The sequence below is a fragment of the Odocoileus virginianus genome, chromosome 30 (assembly GCF_023699985.2).
Source record: "Odocoileus virginianus isolate 20LAN1187 ecotype Illinois chromosome 30, Ovbor_1.2, whole genome shotgun sequence".
Classification (NCBI taxonomy): Eukaryota; Metazoa; Chordata; class Mammalia; order Artiodactyla; family Cervidae; genus Odocoileus; species Odocoileus virginianus.
In genome coordinates, this window is record NC_069703.1 from 6,293,960 (window position 1) to 6,318,026 (window position 24,067).

At 42.8% G+C, this 24,067-nt stretch overlaps 1 protein-coding gene and 2 pseudogenes across 1 annotated transcript; 2 read left to right on the forward strand and 1 right to left on the reverse strand.

The window, feature by feature from the left end:
- Positions 1–3,220: 3,220 nt before the first annotated feature.
- On the reverse strand, positions 3,221–4,032 carry LOC139032130 (uncharacterized protein C6orf136 homolog). Its single transcript, XM_070458429.1, has one exon. The coding sequence runs from the start codon at positions 3,936–3,938 to the stop codon at positions 3,420–3,422; it is 519 nt and encodes a 172-aa protein (XP_070314530.1). The 5' UTR covers positions 3,939–4,032; the 3' UTR covers positions 3,221–3,419.
- A 193-nt stretch (positions 4,033–4,225) lies between these two features.
- LOC110142543 (zinc finger CCHC-type and RNA-binding motif-containing protein 1 pseudogene) lies at positions 4,226–14,651 on the forward strand (annotated as a pseudogene).
- A 7,402-nt stretch (positions 14,652–22,053) lies between these two features.
- On the forward strand, positions 22,054–22,198 carry LOC139032309 (small nucleolar RNA SNORA70; annotated as a pseudogene).
- The last annotated feature ends 1,869 nt before the right edge of the window (positions 22,199–24,067 follow it).

Genomic DNA, 24,067 nt, shown 5'->3' on the forward strand with positions numbered 1-24,067 from the left:
GAAGATTTAAAGTTTAAAGTTGCTCAGTCATGTCCAAATCTTTGCAACCCCATGGACTGTAGCCTACCAGCCTCCTCCATCCATGGGATTTTCCAGGCAAGAATACTGGAGTGGGTTGCCATTTCCTTCTCCATCCCGACCCACGGATGGAACCTGGGTCTCCCGCGTTACAGGCAGATGCTTTACCGTCTGAGCCACCAGGCAAGCATTTAAAGTTGGGTCTCCTGGAATTTTGCTTTGGCAGCAGACGGTCAATATGCAGATGATTAAGAGGAAACCAGGGGTCTCCTCAGGCGTCCTTCTCTTGCCTTCTAACTTCTCAGCCATTCCACAGTTTCATTCACTCCTGCAGCTTGAGTCACCCTAAAAACAGACTTGACTCATGTCATTGTATGACAAAAACCAATACAACAGTGTGAAGCAATTGCTCTCCAATTAAAAATAAATTAAAAAAATAAAAACAAACGAAAGAGTACTAGTTCACTGTTGTTGGTAAGTCCCTTCTTCCCCTGGCCAGGCCCAGCTCTCACCCTCACCTGTCACCTCACATATCCCCCCAAGGCCCTGCACTCCAGCCTTTGCCCACTTACTCTCCTGCTCTTTAGCACGTGTTGCTCTCTTTGCTAACAAGCCCGTCCTCTACCCCTCTTATGCCTGTCTTTTAAATCACAGCTCAGATACTATTTCACCTGAAGGCTTCCATGGCATTATACCTGCTGCCGCTGCAGTGGGACTAATCCCACCCAACACTCTCCCTGCTCTCTCCAGGACCATGGCATGGAATCATAACACTGTTTCCTTGTCCTCCTCATCCATTTAGTTATAAATCCTTAAGCTTATGGGGATCTTCAGCATCTTGAACATGCCTGGTGTGCTGTAAAGTGCTCAGTGAACACCTAGAGAATGAACTAGGAACTGGTCTTTTCAGTTTCTCACATCATTTCATTCTTTGGCTCCCTACTGAGTACAAACCTCCCTGCCTGCTTTCAATGTCACAGGGAGTCCATCCAATAGTCCTATCCCCCTCCACTCCTGGCATGCACCTCCCTCAAGAGGACAATCTACATGACATCCCTGGTCCCCACCCTCCACATTCCCACCTCTAAACTGCTCTCCCGCCTGTCTGTCCTCACAGCCAACAGTCAAGGACAAATTTGAGACCATCCTCCCACTTAAAGTTGTCCATGATGACTCTTTTCAATGTGTCTGTTTAGTTATTATAGACTTTCTTTTTCTAACAGGCTGATTTCAAATACTTAGTAATCTCTTACTTGTGTTTTGATACTTAGTTTGGAAACCATGCTCATTATAATCACCTGGCCAACCTCTTAACGACTTATCCTGACAATTAGCATGCACAGGCATTTTCTAATTTCACTTAAAGCACACAAAATATAAATAAACATAATTTCTGACTCTCTTATTGCATCCTAGATTTATCGGATCTTCCCATATGTCTTTCCCAGAGAAATGTATGTTCCTTCTATATTTCTGTTATTATTGCTTCATAAAACTCCTAGAATAGTGTCATACACATAATCAACAATAAACTATTAATTTATTTGTTGACTTTATTGTTAAAAAATATTTCTAAATGTTTCAGAAAACATTTATTGAAATATTGGAAAGTAATACATCATTAAAATATTATAGAGGAAAAAGTCATCCTATTCCACTAACAGTATTTAAAGTAATTCTAAATCAATTAAGGCCAAAATAATGGAGTTTTACTGTATTTCACAGAATCAGTCTTACAATAGGAAAGAAACTTCAAAACTGCTTATTCCAACACATCCATCCCATAGCCAGATCCCCTCCAGTAGCCTTGTGGCAAAGCATACAGTGACAGAGAGAGCCCCCCTTCTGAAGGCAGCTCAGTTAGAAGGTGCTTCCTTATGCACGTGTGCATGCTAAGTCTCTTCAGTCATGTCCACTCTGTGTGACCCTGTGGACTGTGGCCTTCCAGGCTCCTCTGTCCACGGGGGTTCTCCAGGCAGGAACACTGGAGCGGGTTGCCATGCCTTCCCAGCCCCGGGATGGAACCCACGTCTCATGTCTCCTGCATTGGCAGGCAGGTTTTTTACCACTCGCGCCACCTGGGAAGCCCCTCTTCCTTTTGCTGACACCTAAGTAGACTTCCCTGCAACTTCCTCCCACCTGTCTTACTACTACCCTTTTGGCACCAAACAGAACAGACCTGGTTCTTCCATTCGGCAACTTTTCTAATATTTGGACGTAATTGTGATGGCCTCTCTCATCCTTCCCCTGCCTCCTCCTCTCTAGACTAAAGCTCCAAATTCCTCAAATAGTGGCCATGGTTCCTGTTCTCTCGCCATCAGTGTGTCTGTGTATATGCATGTGTGTTTCCTGACTATGATCCAATTTGTCCACATCCCTCAAAGAGTGGGCCCTCAATTCTCTTGATTAGAGTTGCAAATTTAGATACTCCCAGGGCCCAGACCCTATCAAAGGTAAATGTGTGGCTATAGCCCGTTGTAAAAACATAAAGCTTGATAGGAGCTGGACTTAACCACTGACTTAAGGCTTTCATGTTTTAACTTTAAACCCATGTGCTGATGAAACAATATTGGTGCATGTGAGCCATAGTTGCCCTTCTGAGCCACCAGTTATTTGACTAAAGTAGACTGTCACCCCTCTGATACAAAAGAGAGAGCTGACATTATGCTAGCTATTATATGTATTTGTGCATGTATATCCATATTGGTATATATAATATTACATATGTTATATGCACTATGTATTTTTTATTTGTGGCTTTTATAGTTTATAATATTTTTATGTAATAGCTATGTACTATAATTTGTATATTATATGTAGCTGAAAGTGAAAGTCTCTCAGTCATGTCCAAGTCTCTGCAACCCCATGGACTGCGGCCCTCCAGGCTCCTCGGTCCACGGGATTCTCCAGGCAAGAGTACTGGAGTGGGCAGCCATTCCCTTCTCCCGGGGATCTTCCCCACCCAGGGACTGAACCCAGGTCTCCTACACTGCTGGCAGATTCTTTACCATCCGAGATAAATGTTGAATTTTATCCTAGGTCCTGTAACCATGGAAACCAACAAAGGTTAAGAAACCTTCCCTCTTATGGGAGGAACAAGATAGGGTTATGGGATTAAGAGATACAAACTGCTATATATAAAATAGATAAGAAATAAAGACATGTACAGCACAGGGTGTTATAGCCATTATTTTGTCATAACTTTATTTTTTTTTTCATATATTCATGTAGATTTTATTATTTACAAGTTAAATTACACAGCAGCTTTACATAGCATGAGATGGAAAGTAGAGGGGTGGAGTGAAGAGGGGAAGTAACTGGCTCTGAGGCTCTCAGCCGCCTCCACCGCCTCTCTTTGTGCGTAGCAAAGTCTTCAGTGCTGCCTCTGCCCCAGTTCCTGATCAGTCCTCGGAACACAGGTGTAAGTTGGGTTCTGGTTCCGACAGCCCCAGAGCCACCAGGGCTCCCACTAACAGCTTCTTCACAGGTGCGGGGGGTGAATGTGAAGGCATCAGTTTGTCTAGGCGATGGCGACAAATGAGGCCGTTGGAATTCAGGTAGAAGGTGGAATAGGCATCATAGGTCCGGTAAAGCTCCTCCTTGTCACGCTTATAAAAACGAAGAAAGAGCAGGTGGATGGGCAGTCCCACAAGCCGCCAGCGGGCTTGCAAGGTCCAATTCTCAGGGTGGCGTGTCAGCTGCAGAATTTCCAGCCGAAGCTGTGCAAAATAGTTCCAAGCCAGGAAGCGGCAGAGAGTCAGTGACAGAATGTACCATGTCCGGCCTTTGGTACGCATGTTCAGGATCTCATTGATGAATTCCACATCCGATGAGTAGAGAGCGTAGTCGTGGGAGTGAAGGAAGAGATTGGGAATCTCTTGTCTCAGTCTCTCATACATGACAGCCAGGTGCTCCTCCATACTTGGATCTCCTGACGGAGTGGCAGGGGAAGGGTGGGCGGTTCCAGGGGCTTGGAAAGGTATCAGAGCTCCAGGACAGGGGCAGGGAGGTCCCTCAAACAGGCTCCTGAGCCCATCCAGGCAGCCGCTATGTAACTCGGGTCCTGGTCCCTCCTCCCCCTTTCCTGGGGGGAGAACCACCCATGGTGAGGTGAGGGCTTGGACCTGAGGGAGAGGTAGTGGGGGAGCTGGGGGAAGCAGTCGGGTGGGAGGGCTTGGGGGTGGGGGAGACCAGAAAAGAGGCAAAGATGGAGAAGTGGTTGTTGTGGAGTGAGGCCAAAGGGGTGGGAATGGTAGAGCCCATGGAGAAGACTGGTCCCCACCACGCCAGCCTCAATCCCGCCTGCCCCCCAAGATCCGGAAGACAGACGTCTCATGCGCGACAGCAGGCTGGCAGCGCCGCCCTCCGGTCCCTGAGACCCCTCGCCCCTCCACGCGCTGCTCCGCACAGGTGGGAAGCAGCGGTGGGACGTCCTTGTCATAACTTTAAATGGAGTATAGTCTTTAAAAATACTGAATCATTTCATTATATGTATAATGAAACTAATATAATATTGTAACTCAACTATACTCCAATAAAAATGCAAATATATATTTTCAATGGAAAAAAAGAAATCTCTCCTCTTTGTGTTCTGAAGAACATTTTACTGCAAAGAATTGCCACACCTCTCCCCATATGACTTCAATAAAACTCACGTATGCCCTCCCTTAAAACTCAACATTCAAAAAACTAAGATCGTGCTACCTGGTCCCATCTCTTCATGGCAAACAGATGCGGAAAAATGAAAAAGTGACAGACTTTATTTTCTTGGGCTCCAAAATCACTGCAGATGGTGACTGCGGCCATGAAATTAAAAGATTCTTGCTCCTTGGAAGAAAAGCTATAACAAACCTAGACAGTGTATTCAAAAGCAGAGGTCACTTTGCCAGTAAAGGTCCATATAGTCAAAGCTATGGTTTTCCAGTAATCTTGTACAGATGTGAGAGTTGGACCATAAGAAGGTGGAGTCTGAAAGAATCGATGTTTTTGAACTGTGGTGTTGGAGAAGACTCTTGAGAATCCTCTGCACTGCAAGGAGATCAAACCAGTCCATCCTAAAGGAGACCAACCCTGAATATTTAATGGAAGGACTGATGCTGAAGCTGAAGCTCCAATATCTTGGCACCTGATTTGAAGAGCCAACTCATCAGAAAAGACCCTGATGCTGGGAAAGATTGAAGGCAGGAGGGGAAGGGGATGACAAAGGATGAGATGGTTGGATGGCATCATTGACTCAATGGACATGAGTTTGAGCAAACTCTGGGAGATGGTGAAGGACATGAAAGCCCGGCGTGCTGCAGTCCATGGGGTCACAGAGAGTCGGACACGACTGAGCAACATGCCCTTCCTAGTTTACAGGACCAACCTTAGACCCCCTCCAAATTTCCTTTCTTTTCCTCATAAATGATTAGCTGAACTGCTCTTCCCAAATAAATTGTGGTTAAGCTTCTCTCATTCCTCCAGGCCCCCAAACTTCAGCCCACTTCAGTCTGAGCTGGTTTACAGTATTCAGTGTTCCTGAGAAGAAACTGGCTTCAGAACAACCTCTGAATCACTGTCTGATCATGCTACCCTCTCTTCTCACTTTCCCACACCTGATTCTTTGCTTAGTTTTCTCTAAAAAGAAAAATCTTTTTCCTTGATTTTTGAGAAGCTTGAGGATCTCATGCTCAAAGCATTCTCCCTATCTCAATACAGTAATCTCTTTCCCTTCCTGGCAAAAATGCTTTTCAAATAAGTGTCTCCTTCCTAAGTCTGGATTTGTTTCTTCATTTGACAATGTACATTATAATATGTTAGACATTAATAACACAGTAATATTACTATATTTGATCATCTAAGTTTGCATTCATTTCAGTGATAACCTTAGCACACTATTGAATCACAGTGATTATAATTCTGAATCTTTTCCCAGTATATTGCTGATAAATCTCAGTTTCCCTCTTTGAACAAGTCCTCATATCAGTTGATTTTTTTCTCTGACAGGATATCTCATTACTTCTGGCTGGTCAAGATATTTTAGGATCTTAATTCTATAATATCACTGAGGTAAATAGTTTTCTAACATTTACCAAATTCACCAAAGAAACTTCAGTCACTTCATTTATGTTATCAATAAAACATGTTCATGATACAGAGCCAAAAATTGAATCCTCAAGAACATTTAGAAAAATTTTCCTAGTCTCTTTTGTTAATAGTTAATGTAAAGTTAATATTCCCTGGAGGAGGAAATGGCGACCCACTCCATTATTCTTGCTTGGAGAATCCCATGGACAGAGGAACTTGGAGAACTACAGTCCATAGGTTGGCAAAGAGTCAGACACAACTGAGTGACCGTGCGCGTGCACAACACACACACACACACACACAGAGTTAACTCTATAGGGAAATAAAGAGGTAACATGTTAAATATGAAAAATCATTGGTACTTCCTTAAGACAGAGGCACAAGGTGAATATCTATGGAATGAATGGTTCAAGAAAGAACCACATTTCAATGTAATATCCTTTGATTTAACTGAGCATTTTTATTGTTTTATATTTACAAATTAAATATCAGTATAGTCATGGTGAAAAAAAAATTGCCCAACTAGCTCTGACCCATTCATTAATCTTCTGAGCACATGATAGTAGAACCAGGTTTTAAAAATTTGCATTCATTCATCCAAGAAATACTTATTAATATTCATTGCATGCCTTCTGGTACCAGATACCATTTTAGGCATGGAGGATAAATAAGTAAGCCAAACCAAGATCATACCCTTGTTGAGCTCACATTCTAGCAGGGAGCACGTAATAAATGTCAGTCAGCTATATAATTTAATAGCTTATAATAAGGGCCTAGTAGAAAAGTAAAGCAGGTTGCAGATAGAGAATAAAGGGAGGAGGTGATATTTACGACGGAGTGATCAGGAGAAAGCTCTCTGAGGTGACATGTAAGCAGTGACCTGAACAGAGCCAGCCACACACATACCTGAGAAGAGAAAATCCCAGGCCGAAAAAGTGCAAGGGCAGCGGCCCGAGCCGAAAATGGTTACCTTACTGGGGGGTGGCAAGAAAGAAGGCCACTTTGGCCACACAGAGTGAGAAGGAGAAGAAAATACGACAGACAGGCAGGGCCCAGGTCACACAGAACCCAAAAAGACATCCTCAGAACTTTGGATTTCATCAGAGGTGACTGGAAGCCGCTGGAGAACTGAGGCCAGAAGCACGCCAGGGCCTCCTCTTCCTTTTGCAGGGTCACTCTGGCTGTTGTGCAGAGAACAGACTGAATGTACTGTGAGCACCAGAGAAGACATGAGTTTTTTTTTCTTTGTGCCTTTCTTGTATCTCTTTTACAACTTGTGTAAGGACCCTTTTAGGGTTTTTAAATATTTTAGCACCAAGAAATGGATGGAATTAGTCAAGCATCCAATCAAAGTTGCATGAGCTTTAGAATAGTTGCTTCAAAAGTTATTGTAAAGTTCACCCATCCATGAAATGTGAAATGCTTAGGTTGAAAATTACTTCCAGCTGTTCATGAAGATATATGTAATACCAGGAAACTAATGTAGTTTTGCCCATGCTAGAACCCTGGAGGCAAACAGCTGGGGTTTGGTTTAACAATGCTTCTCTTAAGAAAGTAGATGCCAGTGGCCATTTCAAAGAAAATTATGTGGAAGCTGTAAGTATATCAAGACTGAAGTAAAGCAATTATCCTTCAATTAAAAAATAAATTTAAAATAAAAAAAAAGACTGAAGTAAAGAAGTAAGAGGAAAGGTAGTAAAACTGTCTGCATTTTAAATATGCTTTGTTTGCTATTAACAGTGAAAATTACACTTATATTAAAATAGAACTCCAATTTATGATACTCACTGCTAGTGATTATTCAAACAGCACCACCATTCTCCACCTTCTACCTTGCTGACTGAACCCTGATTTGGTTTAGAGAAACAATATACTCAGTAGTCTCAGATGGATCAAAAGTGGCCTAAAAATAATCATTATCATCTTTTCTTCCTCTTCCACCATCCTATGCAGGTAGAGGGGCTTTATGACTCACTTCTGGCCAAAGAGGCATAAGCAGAAATCAACCTGAGAGCAAGGTCAGAGAAAGCTTTAGCCTTCCAGATAAAAAAGGCTGGATATAGCTGGCCTCTCCTTCCCCTTCTTCCCGCCTTGTATTTGGGCATGTTGGCCACTATTTGATATCCTGCAACTCTGAGGGAAGGCCAAGAAGTTTATCAAGACATTGGCCACCATCTTTGGCCACAAAAACACCACCATCAGATGCCTACTTCCAGACTTCTCATTGAGTAAGAAATTGAAATTCAGAGTTCCCTGGTGGCCTAGTGGTTAGGATTATGGCTTTCACTGCTGTGGCCTGGGTTCAATCACTGGTTGTGGGGAACATCCCATAAGTTGTTCAGCAGAAAAAGAAATAGAAACTCATGTGTTTAAGCCTTCATAAACTGGATTTTCTGTTACTTAGAGCCAAATGAACTTTTAACTGAGACCCTTTAAGTCACCAATATTCTAGGGGGAAAAATATCCACCATTATGACTTATAAGTTAATATGAACAAAGTATTATATATCAGTCCAAGTTCAGCAATCATCAGGAAATATTGATCGTACTACCTAAATCCTTCCAGGATATCATCAAGGAGCATCTATCCTGATCTTTCAGGATTCTCTTAGATTTGTGTTGGCTTAATTTAATTAATGAGTTATAAGTCAAGATCAAGATAGGCGGGAGAAACATCAACAACCTCAGATATGCGGATGATACGTCTCTAATGGCAGAAAGCAAAGAGGAACTAAAGAGCCTCTTAATGAGGGTGAAGGAGGAGAGTGAAAGAGCCAGCTTAAGACTAAATGTTAAAAAAACGAAGATCATGGCATCTGGTCCTATTACTGCATAGCAAATGGAAGGGGAAAGGGTAGAAGGAGTGACAGATTTCCTCTTCCTGGGCTCCAAAATCACTGCGGAGAATGACTGCAGCCATGAAATAAAAAACAATTGCTTCTTGGCAGGAAAGCGATTACAAACTTAATGTGTGTTGAAAAGCAGAGACATTACTCTGCCGACAAAGGCCCGTGTAGTCAAGGCTATGGTCCCAGTGGTCACATACAGTTGTGAGAACTGGACCATAAAGAAGGAGGAACACCAAAGAATTGATGCCTTCGAACTGGAGCAGACTCCTGAAAGTCCCTTGGACAGCAAGGAGATCCATCCAGCCCATCTTAAGGGAGAAAGACCCTGGATACTCACTGGAAGGACTGATGCTGAAGCTGAAGCTCCAGTATTTTGGTCATCGGATGCACACAGACCACTCACTGGAGAAGTCACTGACGCTGGGAAAGATCAAGGGCAGAAGGAGGAGAGGGCATCAGAGGATGAGCTGGCTGCAGCATCACCGACACAAGGACCATTAACTTGGTCAAACTCTGGGAGATGCTGAGGGAGAGGGAGGCCTGGCGTGCTGCAGTTCACAGGGTGGCAAAGAGTCAGACACGACGAGGCGACCGAACAACAGCAACAGTTTAATTAAAAGCCTTTTGGGAAAGATAGCTAAACTATAGGTAGAATTTTATTTATTTATTTATTTTTTTCCCAATGGAACATGCAATTTATTTATTTATTTATTTTTTATTTTTATAGGTAGAATTTTAATAAGGAAGGAGTGAGTACCTGGTGTGGAGAGATGGACAAACCCAAGAATGGACTTGCATTTGCTCTGACTACGTTGGCAAGTTCAAGTCCTAGTACTTTGATGGCAACCAGTCACATACCAGCCCCTCTCTATGTTGTGAATGCTGAGTCTAGGCTTGTTAAGAAAGCACCTCCAGGACACAGATGTTCACTTTGATTAGCTCAGAACCAGGATGGAGAAGCACAGAAATCTTCTGAATACGAAACATATGTTACATATAGTCTACTACCTACTGTCACTTGTGCCAAGTGAATAAATACTCAAGCAGGATTCTAGTGGACATGTGATTTATTAGCATTTGAGTCCTTTCACCTGATTGATGTGGAAGGTGAAGAGGTGTACCCTGGTTCAAGACTGCCTTTTTCTCTTTGTTTTCCTTTCTTTTTTTTTTCTTTTTGGTGGCATCTGTAAAGCATTTTGCTTTCTAATTATGGATTACAGAGTGCTTTCATGGCTCATGTTACTGTCTTCAACTTTAAGCCCCTCTTTCCACCCCCACTCTTAAATACGAAATAAAACAAAATGAAAAAAGAAGCCAGTGGAATTTATTTTCCTCTCTCTGTAGCAGATGTTAAACCTTTAAAATGAAGGAATATTAAAAGAGGCCTCTTTTTATCCCAGAGCAACTGCCCCCGCATCCTGAGTCCCAGCCTCAAGAGGAAGCCTCCCTGGTCTTTTTATGCAGGGTGCTGACAGAGGCCTGGAGTAGGGCTGGCTTAGCCGCTTTCCCGTCGAGGGCCTTGGGCAAGACTTTGAATCTCTCTGGGTCTCAGCTTACTCATCTGACGGGGGTTGGATGAAAGAATCTCTGAAGTTATTCCAACTCCTAAGGGTCAATTAATTTTCTTAAAAGTTCAAATGTAAAACTACTGTCCATTCCTATGAGGAAAGTCACTTTCTTTTTTCCAGTTCCTCTTCTCAGTAACCAGGGAGCATTTCATTACTTTGAGCTTATTGCTTTGTTTTGGTTTGTTGCTCATCTCTGTCACTTGTGGTGAAAGGTCTCTATTAAAGTAGACGTTCAAGAAGCTGTTCGTGTAATTCAGGGATGTAGTTCTAGTCTGTTTAGAGAGTTTCACAAGACGAATATCAGTGCTTCTCTGCTTCACTATTTCTGATGTGAGAACTATTTATTGTTCATGTCTGATCATAGCGCCTGTAAGTTACTAAGTTCTCTTCCCAGAACCTCTCTTTCTCTCCCTACCCTGTGCACACGTGTGTGTGTTATGATCCCTCTATCTAACTCAGTTCTTCAAATTGCTGGCAAGAATTGTTTTACTTCCACCCCGGCTTGTGTGTATGCATGCACGCTCAGTGGTGTCTGACTCCTTGTGACCCCGTGGACTGTGGCCGGCCAGGCTCCTCTGTCCATGGGATCCTCCAGGTAAGACAACCCGGCGTGGGTTGCCATTTTCTACTCCAGGGGATCTTCCCAACCCAGGGATCCAACCCATGTCTCCTGCCTTGACAGGCAGATTCTTTACCACTGCGCCACCTGGGAAGTGCCATCCTGCCTAGGAGCACCATTCAATTCACAGGGGTCCATCTTTCTTTTTTTTTTTAAGTTATGCACAGTCTGATAAACATCATTACCTCACAATGCTCAAACTATAGATCTTTATGGATGGAAGTTCTTGAGTGTGCCTTTTTAGACAACCTGATCAGATTCTTCCTATAAAAGTGGGTTAGAGAAAAAATAATGAGCTAAAAAGAACTTTCTTTGCTCTTTCTCCTTAGAGACTAGAATTGTAAGCAAGAGCACTTTTGCACACAGTCACGGACAGCCAGCATAGTAGAGGATGGTAAGAAAAAGCAAGATCCACATTCACACAACTCTTTTTCAACTCAAGTAAATGCCTGAGGCCAATTCACTTAAGACTTATTTAAATTTTATAGCTTATTTTTACAGCCTCTGATTCTGAGCCTCTGATTCTGCCCAATTTTGTTATATTTCAACAAATGAAAGGTGATTTTGCTGTTAAGCTGCCTCAAGAACTGAAACATTTGCTCAAGAGAAACACAAGAAGCCAGCAGACATAGGCTGGGTTCATATTTCTCATCGTTATCACCCAAGAACATCTAGCAAGTTTTTTTTCTTCTTCCTTGTGGGGAAGTTTGAAGCTTCAAGGCCCAACTCAGAGCCACATGGTTTTCATTTCCTGGCCTCCTCCCTCGGCTGCTGCAACACCCGCAGCACACACAAAAGCCCCGTCCTCTGTTTGCAGACTCAAGACACTGTCGCTTATACATTTTTCACAGAAGCAAATGAGGCATAAAAAGTCCACACTCTGCATACATATCAGCCTGCATAATAAATGGCCGCTTGCTGGTCCCATTCCGTCTCTTGATTTGTATGAACATTTGTAGTTTGTTCAGACCTTCACAGCTTACAAAGCACTTTCACATTCATTAATCTCACAGAACCCTTGCTGCAAGCCTGAGAGAAGGATACACTTTTCTCTTCATGTACAAATGGCAAATGACTGTGCCGAGGTGAGGTGGCTGGCCAAGGTCACACAGTCAGAGGCAGAACCAGGACTCAACCCCAGCCTCTGACCCTGAGTTCGGGGGCTGTTTTTCTCCCCCACAACCATAACCTGTGCACTGTTCTCTCTAGTTAAATTGGAGATATACATGAATGAGGGCCTGCATGGGTAAGGCTGGGTTCCAGAAAAGCTTGTCTTGGAAAATGCAGTGTGAAGGGGTGCTAAGAACTCAGGCTATGGAGCCAAATTTCCTACATGTGAGCTCTGCTTCCTAATAACTGTGTAATACTGCATAACTCCAGGGGGCTTTGCTCCAATGGAACTTTATGTCAATGGACTCCCTAGAGGTCTTCAGTGCAGCTGTCCTGGGGATTACTTACTTCCCTGTGACTCTGCTGTCCCAGCTGAGAAATGGGCAGAGTCATGACTATTTCCAAGGCTGTTGTGGCAATAGAATAAACTACAGCATGGCCTGATCCAGTAAAAGACACTTCAAGATGCCCTGTCCCCCTGGAAGATTATTCCCCTGACCCCCACTTCCTTGGCTATGTCTCCACCCATATCCTTTTCTGTGGAAATGTTTGCCTCTGATAAAAAATGTCCCCTTATTTTCCCCACATTCTCTCCTACACCAACAGCTGGGCCACCCTGTGATCCCGTCACGGCAGTCACCATGTACTGGGCCAGACAGTGTGCTCAACCCGAACATGCATGCCCTCCCTTGACCCTGTCTTTCTGCATCTCCCCTGCCCCATCACTATGCCCCATTCATCCCACTGATGAATGAGCGTGATGAGTGTCCAGAGGAGTCTGGATGAGGAGATTCTCATCCGGGTTCTGCCAGTAACAACCGAGGTGACCAAAGGACCAAGATGTCCCCTGAGTCTCATCTAAGTCATCTAGCAGGAGAGGTTTCTAATACCTGTCCTGTGCCTAAGAGAACTGCTGTCTCTACAAGTAGGATGAAACATGAAAGCTAATGAAAGAAGCTCCGAATTATTATGGAAAGAAATGGCCAGGCTCCTATTACCTGCAAAGGGCCCAGTTTTAAAAACTGCCTCCAAGTACAAATGGAACTTAACAGACAAGGATGGGGACAAGGTCTAACCACCAACATGATTAAAAAAACAAACAAACCGGGATGCTCTGGTTAACAAAGGTACTGCAGCAATCTGGAAAGAGGGACATGGGGGAATTGGAGCTGAACCACCTAGGATTTCCGGACTAAGAGAGAGAAGGCATCACAGAACCTTAGAATACTCTGTTGAATTCTTTTCTATTCCTAGTTCTGAGCTGACCATGTGGGCTAAACATCAGCTTTCTGCCACCCAGACCCAGCCCATCTGCACGTCTCTCGCCTGCGCGGACCCACGGGGCGACCACATGGACTCTTGCCGTTTTTCTTCCCCCCACTCTGCTTTCCAGGATTTTAAATAATAGGACATTAACAGAGTCCCTCAGGTTTAAGAGGGAATAGTATGTGTCTATGGCATGTTTCTAAATGCAAATTCCTCACTTTGTGTATTTATGGGACAACGAGATGTGAGAAACAACTCAGAAACTCCCTGGAGAAGTTACATGTGATCAGATCAGAGGTGCTTGCTAAATCCCACACGTTTGCTGGGCCGCTGCTTGCTGCATGCCAGGCCCTGTACTATCACTGAACATAAAAAGCGCGTGAGTGACAGGGATCTGTGATGCCAAGGCAGATGCAAGGAGCGGCAGACAGTTGGGGTTGAGCCCCTAGTGAGCGGAGGGTTTGAGCTCTTCTGGTCTCCCGGGCCCACCCCGCCTGAAGACTTGAGTGATAGCCTGTCCTCAAGTGCGAACACAGTGTCTGTATCCAACCTGCCCTCGTCCCTGGTCAACAGTGGCTTCCAGCAGATACTTTCCAGGTACGGTGAAGTTGTAAAGCTACTATAACGAGAGATAAAGATACCAGGAGGGGCACAGGGTTGCATTTATTTTATTTTTGGATAAAGAATCTGCACAAAACTGTACCAAGTCAATAAACAACAAACAGTTGTTTTGTAGAGTGATGAAAGCAAGCATTGCTATTGGCAATGGAAGAGCAGCTGAGTTCATCAAAGATGAAACTGTATAGCTTGATAAGCCTAAGTGTTATGAATGTGGAGAAAGTGGACACTTAAGTTAATGCCTGTCCTAAAAATACACTTGGAGGACGTGAACCTCCAAAGAAGAAAAAGAAAAAAAAAAAAAGAAAAGAAAATTCCTAAGCCAGAAGAAGAAATTGAAGAAGACAGTGAAGATGAAGGGGAAGATCCTGCTCTTAACAGCCTCAGTCAGGCCACAGATTTCCAGCAAGTCAAAATTGAAAAACAACAAAAAATGGAAACCCAGTTCGGGGGGTCCATCAATATCAGATGATTCAAAATGCCCAGGGATAAAGAAAAGAACCATATTTCAATGATGAGGAGGAACTTAGTGATTAAAATTATATATATATATATATATATTATGTAAATATCATTAAAAAGTTTTTAAATCTTGGAGTACTAGGTTCCATTGGGACTAAACATTATTTTAGAATTTGAACATGAGAATGCTTAGTACCAAATACTTTTCTGCTTTAAAATGCTACATAGGAAAATGAAAAGTAATTTTAAAGTATCACATTTATTTTGTATCAAGATTTGCTAAATAATCATTAATCTTGAAAGTAGTTCATTTGAATAAAAAAGCAAATTTAATACTATCATAATAATGCTATCTCCAGAAGAAAGGTAGATAGTAAAAAGATTTGTTTGAGAAGTTCGTTATAAAAGATTATTCATGATTGGTTTATATGAGGACTTTTGAAATGAATTTCATCTTTAAAACAAAAAGTTAATTAAAAAAAGTACACGAGGGACTTCCCTGGTGGCGCAGTGGATAAGAATCTCCCTGTCAATGCCGAGGACACAGCTTTGATCCCTGGGCCAGGAAGACTGCACACGCCGTGGAGAAACGAAGCCCACACACCACAACTTTTGAGCCCAAGCTCTAGAGCCGGAGTCACAGCCGCCGAGTCCAGATGCCACAGCTACTGACGCCCGGACCTGGAGCCTATGCTCTGCAACAAGAGAAGACACAGCGACGAGAAGCCTGGGCGCTGCAACGAAGGGTAGCCCCCTGCCCGCCACTACTAGAGAAAGCCCACGCGCAGCAGTGAAGACCCAGTGCAACCAACAATAAACAAAAGCTTTTTTAAAAATTGCATGAGGCATGAGACTGGCTCATATGTTTGTGATGGGTAGAGGAGAGATGATTTAGACTCTATTTGCTTGCTATTACTATAATTGATTTCATTGTTTGTTTTCTACTTTATATCTTTTTTTCCCAAGGCAGCAAAGGGGAAGGTAGCCACAGCATCTGGTAATAATTTGCAAATCTTGACACTCTCCCTAAGACCAGATGGAAACATTTCATGCCTTAACATAATTTTACAAGTTACTGGCAAAAAAACATAAGCACCCATCTTTTTAAAGATTTTGTCATTGTGAAATAATAGAAAATATTGACTTTTGCCCCAAGTTCCTGAGACATAATTCCTAAATCTCTTGGAATTTCCCGGGTGAATAAAGGCAAAGTTTGGTGGGCTCCTGGGTGAGTGATAGTCACTCAAAAAACCAACTATGGTTAGAAGTTTGGAGCTTTCAATCCCATCCCTTATTCTCTGGAAAGGGTAGGGAGACTAGAAATGGAGTTAGTGGTCAATCATGACCTTGTGATGAGGCCACCGTAAAAATCCCAAATGTGCATGTGGTTTGGAATCTTCCAGTCTGGGGGCATGTGGAGGTGCTAGGAGAGCAGTGTGCTAGAGAGAGAGCATGAACCTCTTCCCACTCACTCACCTTGCATCTCTTCCATCTGGTGTTCACCTGTATCCACCTGCATGTTCTTTTATAACAAACCAGTAAGTGTAACTATTTCCAAATTCTCTGAGCCATTCTACCGAATTATTGAACCCAAACAGGAGGTCGTGGGTACTCACATTTACAGCTGGCGGGTCAGGAATACAGGTGACGACATGCGACTTGAGATCAGCATCTGAAGTTGGCGGCATGGCATGAGTCTTGTGGGGACTGAGCTCTTAACCTGTGAGAGATGATGCTATCTCCAGGGAGATACTGAATTTGAATGTACAGGATATCCAGCTGGTGTCATAGAGAATTCCTTGATGGGAGGGAAAAAAACCCAACATTTGGTGACCAAAAGTGTCAGCATTGCAGTGCCCTGTGAGTAGCAAAGGTGGAGCCCCTAGGAGGAAGAGTGAGGCTTTCCTACTTTGTGACAAAATGAAGGAGATGATTTGCACTTTAAAAAATGACCATTTTTATCCTTTTAAAAGACTGTAAATTATTTATAGTGCCTTCAAAGAATATCATTAATAAAAGCCAGCCTTTACCTCGAAGTCTTTATTGCACAGTGAGGTTTGTCAGATACCAAGGGCTAGTTTCTGCTGAAAATTGTTAACGGTCTGGCTCCAAACGTCTGAAAGCCACCCATCGAAGGGCCTGCCTCCGCTTTCATGGACTCTGCTGCCCCCTGTCGGAAACTAGAGCTGTTACAGGATATACAGTTTTTTGAACAAAGCTTTTCCTCAACCACATGATGAAACAGGATATGCCCATACCTTGTGAATTTAGACCAGAGAACTATTTGCTTTAAAATGAGCCTGCTTGCGTTGCTTCCCAGAAGTTACTGTACAACAGCGATAATAATCACAGCAGTAATAGTCTGTCTGAAATAATTTGGAGCAAGATGGAGTTCCTCAGCCCCTGGGCCCATGCAGGCGCACACCTTTCACAGACCGCTGGGGAAGACGCACAAGTGATCAGCAGCTTCAACACGGATAAGGAGAGGCGTGCGGGTGCTGGGTGCTGGGGGAGCGCACCGAGGCGGCACCTTACCCAGCGGGCTCCAGACAAAGTGAAAGGACCCGTTCCTGCAGAAAGAGCAGCGGGCAGCCAGATGAAGACGAGAGCGAAGCCTTCTCCAGAGAGAGCAGCTGTGTCTGCCAGGGCAGGGAAGCCCGTGAGAGGGTGGCAACACACACATACATGTGTGTACGTATATGTATGCAGTCCTGATACATTCTATGTGCACAAATGTATACTTTATCACAGACTTTCCTAAATTTTAATGCAATAAGTTTAAAAACCTCAATAAACTTATTAAAAAAAAAAGGAACTGAATTATGTATTGAGCCGATTCCCAGCAGTCCAACCGTCAGTGGTCTGCCTGAAAACTGCTGCTGCGAGGCCTCTTCACCTCCCTGCCTCAGAGAGCGGCTGAGTCAACGTTAAAACGAAGCGGAGCAAGAGGGACTCCCAAGGAGGTCAGCTGAGCAGAATATCCAGCCAGCGGCTGCCCTGTGTTCTGCATGCATTCCATGTACATCCACCAGAGGTGAAATAGTTAGCTAACTGAGGACACTCTCAAGACTGGAATCGGGAAGGAGCGCCGTCACACTGTCAGTAAGGATTTGCACATTTTCAGAAAGACTGCTGGGCTTCCCTGGTGGCTCAGTGGCAAAAAATCCCCCTGTCAAGGCAGGAGACAGAAGTTTGATCCTGGACCAGGAAGATCGCACACGCGACGGGGAAACTAGGCCAGTGTAGCACAGCTATCGAGCCTACGCTCTGGAGCCCAGGAGCCACGACGACCGAGCCCGAACACCGCTGCCCCTGAAGCCTGAAGACCCCAGAGCCTGCGCCCTGCAATGGGAGAAGCTACCACAGCGAGAAGCCCGTGCACTGCAAGCAGAGAAAAGCCCAGGCAGCAACGAAGACCCAACACAGCCAAGTAAATAAATACTTCTTTTAAACAGAAAGAAATACTTTTCACAACAGAAAAAAAAAAAAGGAAAAAAATCCAGTGATCATCTATGAGATTTCAAAACATCCTTTGAGAGATGCTTAAAATCTACCGCTCATTTCACCTGTTTTCCTTCAGTGCTGGGCATGTTGCTTCACTTCAAGAAAGTAGTTTTGTCTTTGTCAGAATACACATGCACCAAGGCATGAATTATTTACAGTTTTCCATTATTTATCTCATTTTCGTTTAGTGCATCATCTTTCAGCAAATCTTATGTTTTCCCTTTGAACAGCATTTTGGCCAAGTTTTTCCATTATTCCTTCCCTTTTCTTTAGTGTACTCTTGATCAAATATTAAATATACATTTATTTCTATACTCTTCAATAATATTTTCCATTCTCCTGGTCTCCTAGTGATTTATTTGACTTGACTGGTCCTACATGATTTTGGTGAAAAAAAATTATATGCTTGCATCAAAAAAATATGTATTTCTCATTAGCCTAGAAGAATAAGGTCAAAAACTAATTTTAATAGATAAAATAGTTCAAGTGGTTAAAAATAACACCAAACGGGAATGTAGATTATTACAGTCACTGTGGAAAACAGGATGGGAGTTTCTCAAAAATCTAAGACTAAAACTACTAATATGATCCAGCAATTCCACTCCTGGGTATATATCTGAAAAAAACCAAACCACTAATTCAAAAAGATACATGCACCCCAATGTTCATAGTAGCATTATTTAAAATTGCCAAGATACAGAAACAGCTCAAGTATCCCAAAACAAATGAATGGATAAAGAAGATGTGAATAAATAAATATACACACGCATGCATGCACACACACAATGGAATACTACTCAGCCATAAAAAAGATGAAACTTTTGCCAATTGCAGCAACATGGGTGAAGTTGGAGGGCATTCTGCGAAGCAAAGTAAACAGAAAGACAAATATGGTTTGATGTCACTTGGATGCAGAGTCTAAAAAATATACAAACTAGTGAATATAGCAAAGAAGAAGCAGACTCACAGAGAATCAACTTGTGCTTACCAATTGGGGGAAGGGGGCAGAATACGCATAGGGCTGTGGGAAGCACAATCTGTTGGGTGTAAGATAAGGCTACAAAGATAGGCTACAAGGAATATAACTAGTATTTTGTAACAATATAAAAGGAGTGCAACCTTTAAAAACTGTATTTAAAAATTAAAAAAAAAAAATCCAACACTGAATACCTGGACCAGTGGAAAGATCATTGGTTTGGGGTCAGACCAGCCATGGTTCAAATAATAGCACTACCACTAAACCTCTCTGACATTTCATTTTCTCCTCTGCACAATAGGCATAATAAATATCTGTCTTTATGGCTGTTGTGAGAAGCAAATGAGGAAACTGATGGTAAACTGCTTTAGAAATTGTAAAGCATTAATCAGATGTAAGGCATAGTGTTTAATTGCTTATTGAATAAATTCAAGTTTCATAATTTTTCCTTTGAATGCCAAGGTTCTAATCTTGAAAACATTCTTTATTTGCCAATATTTCATTGTTTTAGGACCTTGCCAAAATCAGGAATGATTTCATTCTTTTTGCTGGCCTCAGTTAATTGATTTTTGTTAAACTACCAAGACAAAAAATTTCAGCACATAAGAAAACAGTATTACATTCAAAAAGGATTTTTCTTCACATCCTTTTTTTAATCCAAGATAATATTAAGGGAATTCCCTGGTGGTATGGAGATTAGGACACTGTGCTCTCACTGCTGAGGTAGGTTCAATCCCTGGTTGGGGAACTAAGATTCCACAAGCTGTGTGGTGCAGCCGAAAATGAAAACACAAAATTATTTCAAAGAACAAAAATCTATATACAAGATAGTATTAAGTAATAAGTAGCTCTTATCCATCCCTTTTCAGGCTACGTTTTTGTTTGTTTTACAAATTGTTTGGAACTCTTTAAGACAGAGGGGTAACTGGTAAGCCATAGCAAACTTCCATGGACTATACTCAGTGACTACAGTAAAGAGACTAAGTAGCTTGATCCCCTTTAATAGCATTTCTTGGGCAGAGATGATTGATACCATTCACTTCTAATTATAAACTTATTTTTCTTACTAGAGCAAGAAGAGGCCATTTTTTTTTCTCTAAGAAAAAATTAAAAAGTAGGATCCGTGTATGATTTCAAGCAGAGACAGTGAAGTATCATTAAAATTTATAGAGCATTAATTACTTCTGTTTCCTTGCCTTGTTATGACAAGTGTACCTGATCTCTTGGGGTGCCTGGCCAGAGCGTTGCAGTGCCCCGCTCCAAGAACAACAGTGACTGACAGCTCATCCATCCCAACTCCCCTGTGGAAAATGTCTGAGAAGTTGCTTAGGCTGCAAGTCAAAGTAGCCATGGTCTTTTGGAAGGTTCACTATTAACCCTTTCCCCCTGAAAAATACAGGATATTCTAGATACTTTGTGGTATAAAAAATAATTTTTCTAACATCCTCCAGACCTCTAAAGACTAGACATCTAGGAAAAGTAGCCAACAAGTAAGTAATTTGAAAAGCATGAAACCAGCTTATATCAATTCCTTCCACAATTGGCCCATTTCTTTTGCAGCAGTGGTCTAGGGTTGAGGCAGCAACCAGCAGGGCCATAGTGTCACGGTTAAGGAGATAGGAGTAGGGTCTTTGGGTAGGGTCTTTGATTTAGTCGGCTTGAATGTCTTCTTTAAACTAATTCTGCCCTGAGAACACTTTCTGAACAAACTTCATGTGTCTATGCTGCTGATCCAGGAAACGAACCAGGAGTATTGGTCTTCCTGCATCATCGTTCAATTCATACCATTTCCTTACTTGAACACCTTGAACAAATATTTGTTGAATAAGTGAAGTTTGAATAGTCAGTGGTTACCCGCTGCCTGTATAAAGTTTAAAAGATGGCCTAGGAAGTGCTCCATAAACTGAAGCAAAATTACACCTCATTCATTCATTTGCTCAATAAATATGTATTGGGTACCTAGAGGAAGGATCTCTACTTGGTGCTAGAGGGTCAGATATGAAGACAAATCAGATACTGGCCTGAACTTCTAGGGCTATCTGATCTTCCACTATTTCATATCCCTAGGGCTGCCCACTGCCCCACACTTTCTTCAACACAACGCAAACCTCTCTACTTTGTTAGTTTTTCTTCCTTCCTCCAACATAATCCAGGCAATTCTAACTTATCCTCAAATTTAAGCTCAAGTGTGCCCTCCTCCTCAAGCTGCCTCCTAAACACACGTTCTCTCCCCTCTTCAACATGAAGAAAGCTCTGTCCTCTGAGTTCATGGAGAACTCGACGAGCAGTTTTGTTTGGGCATTTTCTCTTCTATTACCATTACATCAATATTTTCTCCACCATCTTGAAAGGAAGGACATTTTCAATTCTGTTTAGAGCAGCTGGACTTCAACTAGTTGGCACTTAGTAAATATTTGTCAAATGAATGAATGAATAAGTGAATACCTCATGACTTAAGTTATAAATACTTCTTTTATACCCTTGAGAATACATTTCTCAAATCTCCTTAAAATTATGCTTTCACAAACTTAAAAGCCTAATAGGTCATTTGCTGAAGTTTATTCAATACAATGAAAACGTAGAAATGCCCATGAGAAAATGAAATATGTTATACCACAAATCTCATCAGTTATGTATGTAAGGCAGAATTGTGTCACTATCTCCAAAGACTTGAAGTTTGAGAAGTGAAGTGTGCTTCTATCTACTGCGTGACACCAGTTCTTTCTAAAATGATTCGAAGATTTGAACAGTAAACCTATGCTTTTGGGTCTTCAACTGAACTCAGGCCAGTGCCCTAGTCCTCTCGCACCTTCTGCTGCACCTGACATCAATCCAATCAAATATTTTCCCCAGCCACTTGGGCTGCTGAGCAATGCTAGAGAATATCTGCAGTTTCATGAGACTATCAGGCAATCCTGAAGGGCCCCATTCTTTCTCAAGAGTGTTTTACAAAGTCTTCTCCTCAAGCCACCTACCAACATCCATCTCTTCCAACTTTAGCACGACGAAACGGGTTTCCTCTGTCGTGATAATAAACACTACCATGAGGGCCCAGTGTGCAATGGTTGCAAACAGCAGCCTCCTCAATAGTGTATGCAACCTGCTCCCGCATAGGTTGCCCTAAGGGACCTTGGTGGCAACCCTTTCTAGTGGGCGTTCATGACCGACCCGCTGTCCCCAGTCTAGGCTCCAGACAGGTATGCGCTGTGCCTTTGGAAAGCCCCAGGACATGTGGCCAGGGCCCATATTGGCTAAGTCATAATATCCATTCGCACCAAGTTGCAGAACAAGGAGCAAGTGATTGAAGCCCTCCACAGGGCCAAGTTCAAGTTCCCTGGCCCCCAAAAGATCCACATCTCCAAGAAGTGGGGACTTACTAAGTTTAATGTGGATGAATTTGAAAACATGGTGGCAGAAAAGTGGGTCATCCCGGATGGCTGTGGGGTCAAATACATCCCTAATCACGGTCCCCTGGACAAATGGTGGGCGCTGAACTCATAAGAGCATCTGTGCTGTCCCCTCCTTAATCACGCTCACTAATAAATCCTATTTCCTGTGAAAAAATAAATAAACTATAGCAACATCAAAGCTGTTACTTTTATTAAACACTATGCTTAGGCTTTTTACCTTATAGGCATTATCTCAGTTAATTTTCCCAAAGATCACCACTTATTGAAGCAGATACAATTATTATCCCCTTTCTACAAATTAGGAAACTGAACTTGGGAAATGGAAGCATAGAGGGGTCAAATAACCTGCCCAAGGTCATACAGGCCCTAAGTGTTATATCCAGGTTGTAAGTCCAAGTCCCAGTGAACTCCAGAGCCAACTGGTAAACCTGTATTATAGTTGATTCCCCGTTTTACTCTTCCCTTAGAAGACGGTGAAGGAGGGAGAGGATTCTCACCAGGACGTCTGGCTCTTATCCCAGTCCAGTTCATACAGGCCTCTAAAGAGTACGTTTCCATCCCGTCAGCCTAAGGTTCTCCTACCACCAATGTGAACCAGTTAACAGGAGAAACAGTGTGGATATACCCGTTACATTGACCTAACCAGCTCTTCTTAGTTTCTGTCACTCTAACAGAATATCAGAGACTGGGTGGCTTAAAAGCAAGTGGCTGTTCCTCACAATTCTGGAGGCTGGGAAGTTCAAGATCAAGGTGTGAGCGAGATCCAGTGTCTGGTGAGGGCATGCTCGCTTCCTGTTTTAAAGACAGCCATTTTCTCTTCGCATCCGGCCAAGAGAGAGCACAGACAGAGGGTCAGCTCTCATATCCCTTCTTATTTTTTATTTTTTTAAGTTTGTTTTATTGAGGTGTATAATTGTATTAATTTCTACTGTACAACAAAGTAATTCAGTGTATATATATATATATATATATATATATATATATTCTTTTCCATATTCTTTTCTGTTGTGGTTTAATCACAGGATATTGAATAGTGGGGCTTCCCAGGTGGCTCAGTGGTAAAGAATCCGCCTGCCAAGTGGGAGACGTGTGTTCGACCCTTGGTCGGGAAGATCCCCTGGAGGAGAAAATGACAACCCACTCCGGTATTCTTGCCTGAGAAATTCGGTGGATGGGGAGCCTGGAGCCTGGTGGGGAGTTGCAAAGAATCAGAAACAACTGAGCAACTAAACAGCAGTGGCTGCATTGAATACAGTTCCTGTGCTACACAGGAGGCCCTTGTTGACTCATTCTATATGTAACAATCTGCATCTGCCTACCCCGACTCCCAGCCCAGCTCCCTCCTCCGGTCCTCCTCCACGCTCCCTCCCGTTTGGCAACAAGTCTGCGGGCTATGTTTGAGTCCCTTTCTGTTTTGTAGATAGGTTCATTTGTGTGATCACATTCCTTTTATAGGAACACTAATCTCATTGATGAAGGCTCCACTCTCATGGTCTCTTTACCCCCCAAAGGTCATTTTCTAATGCTATCATGTTAGGGTTAGGGTTTCAGCATGTGACTCTGGGGGGAGCACATTCAGTCCTCAGGTCAGTTCAGTTCAG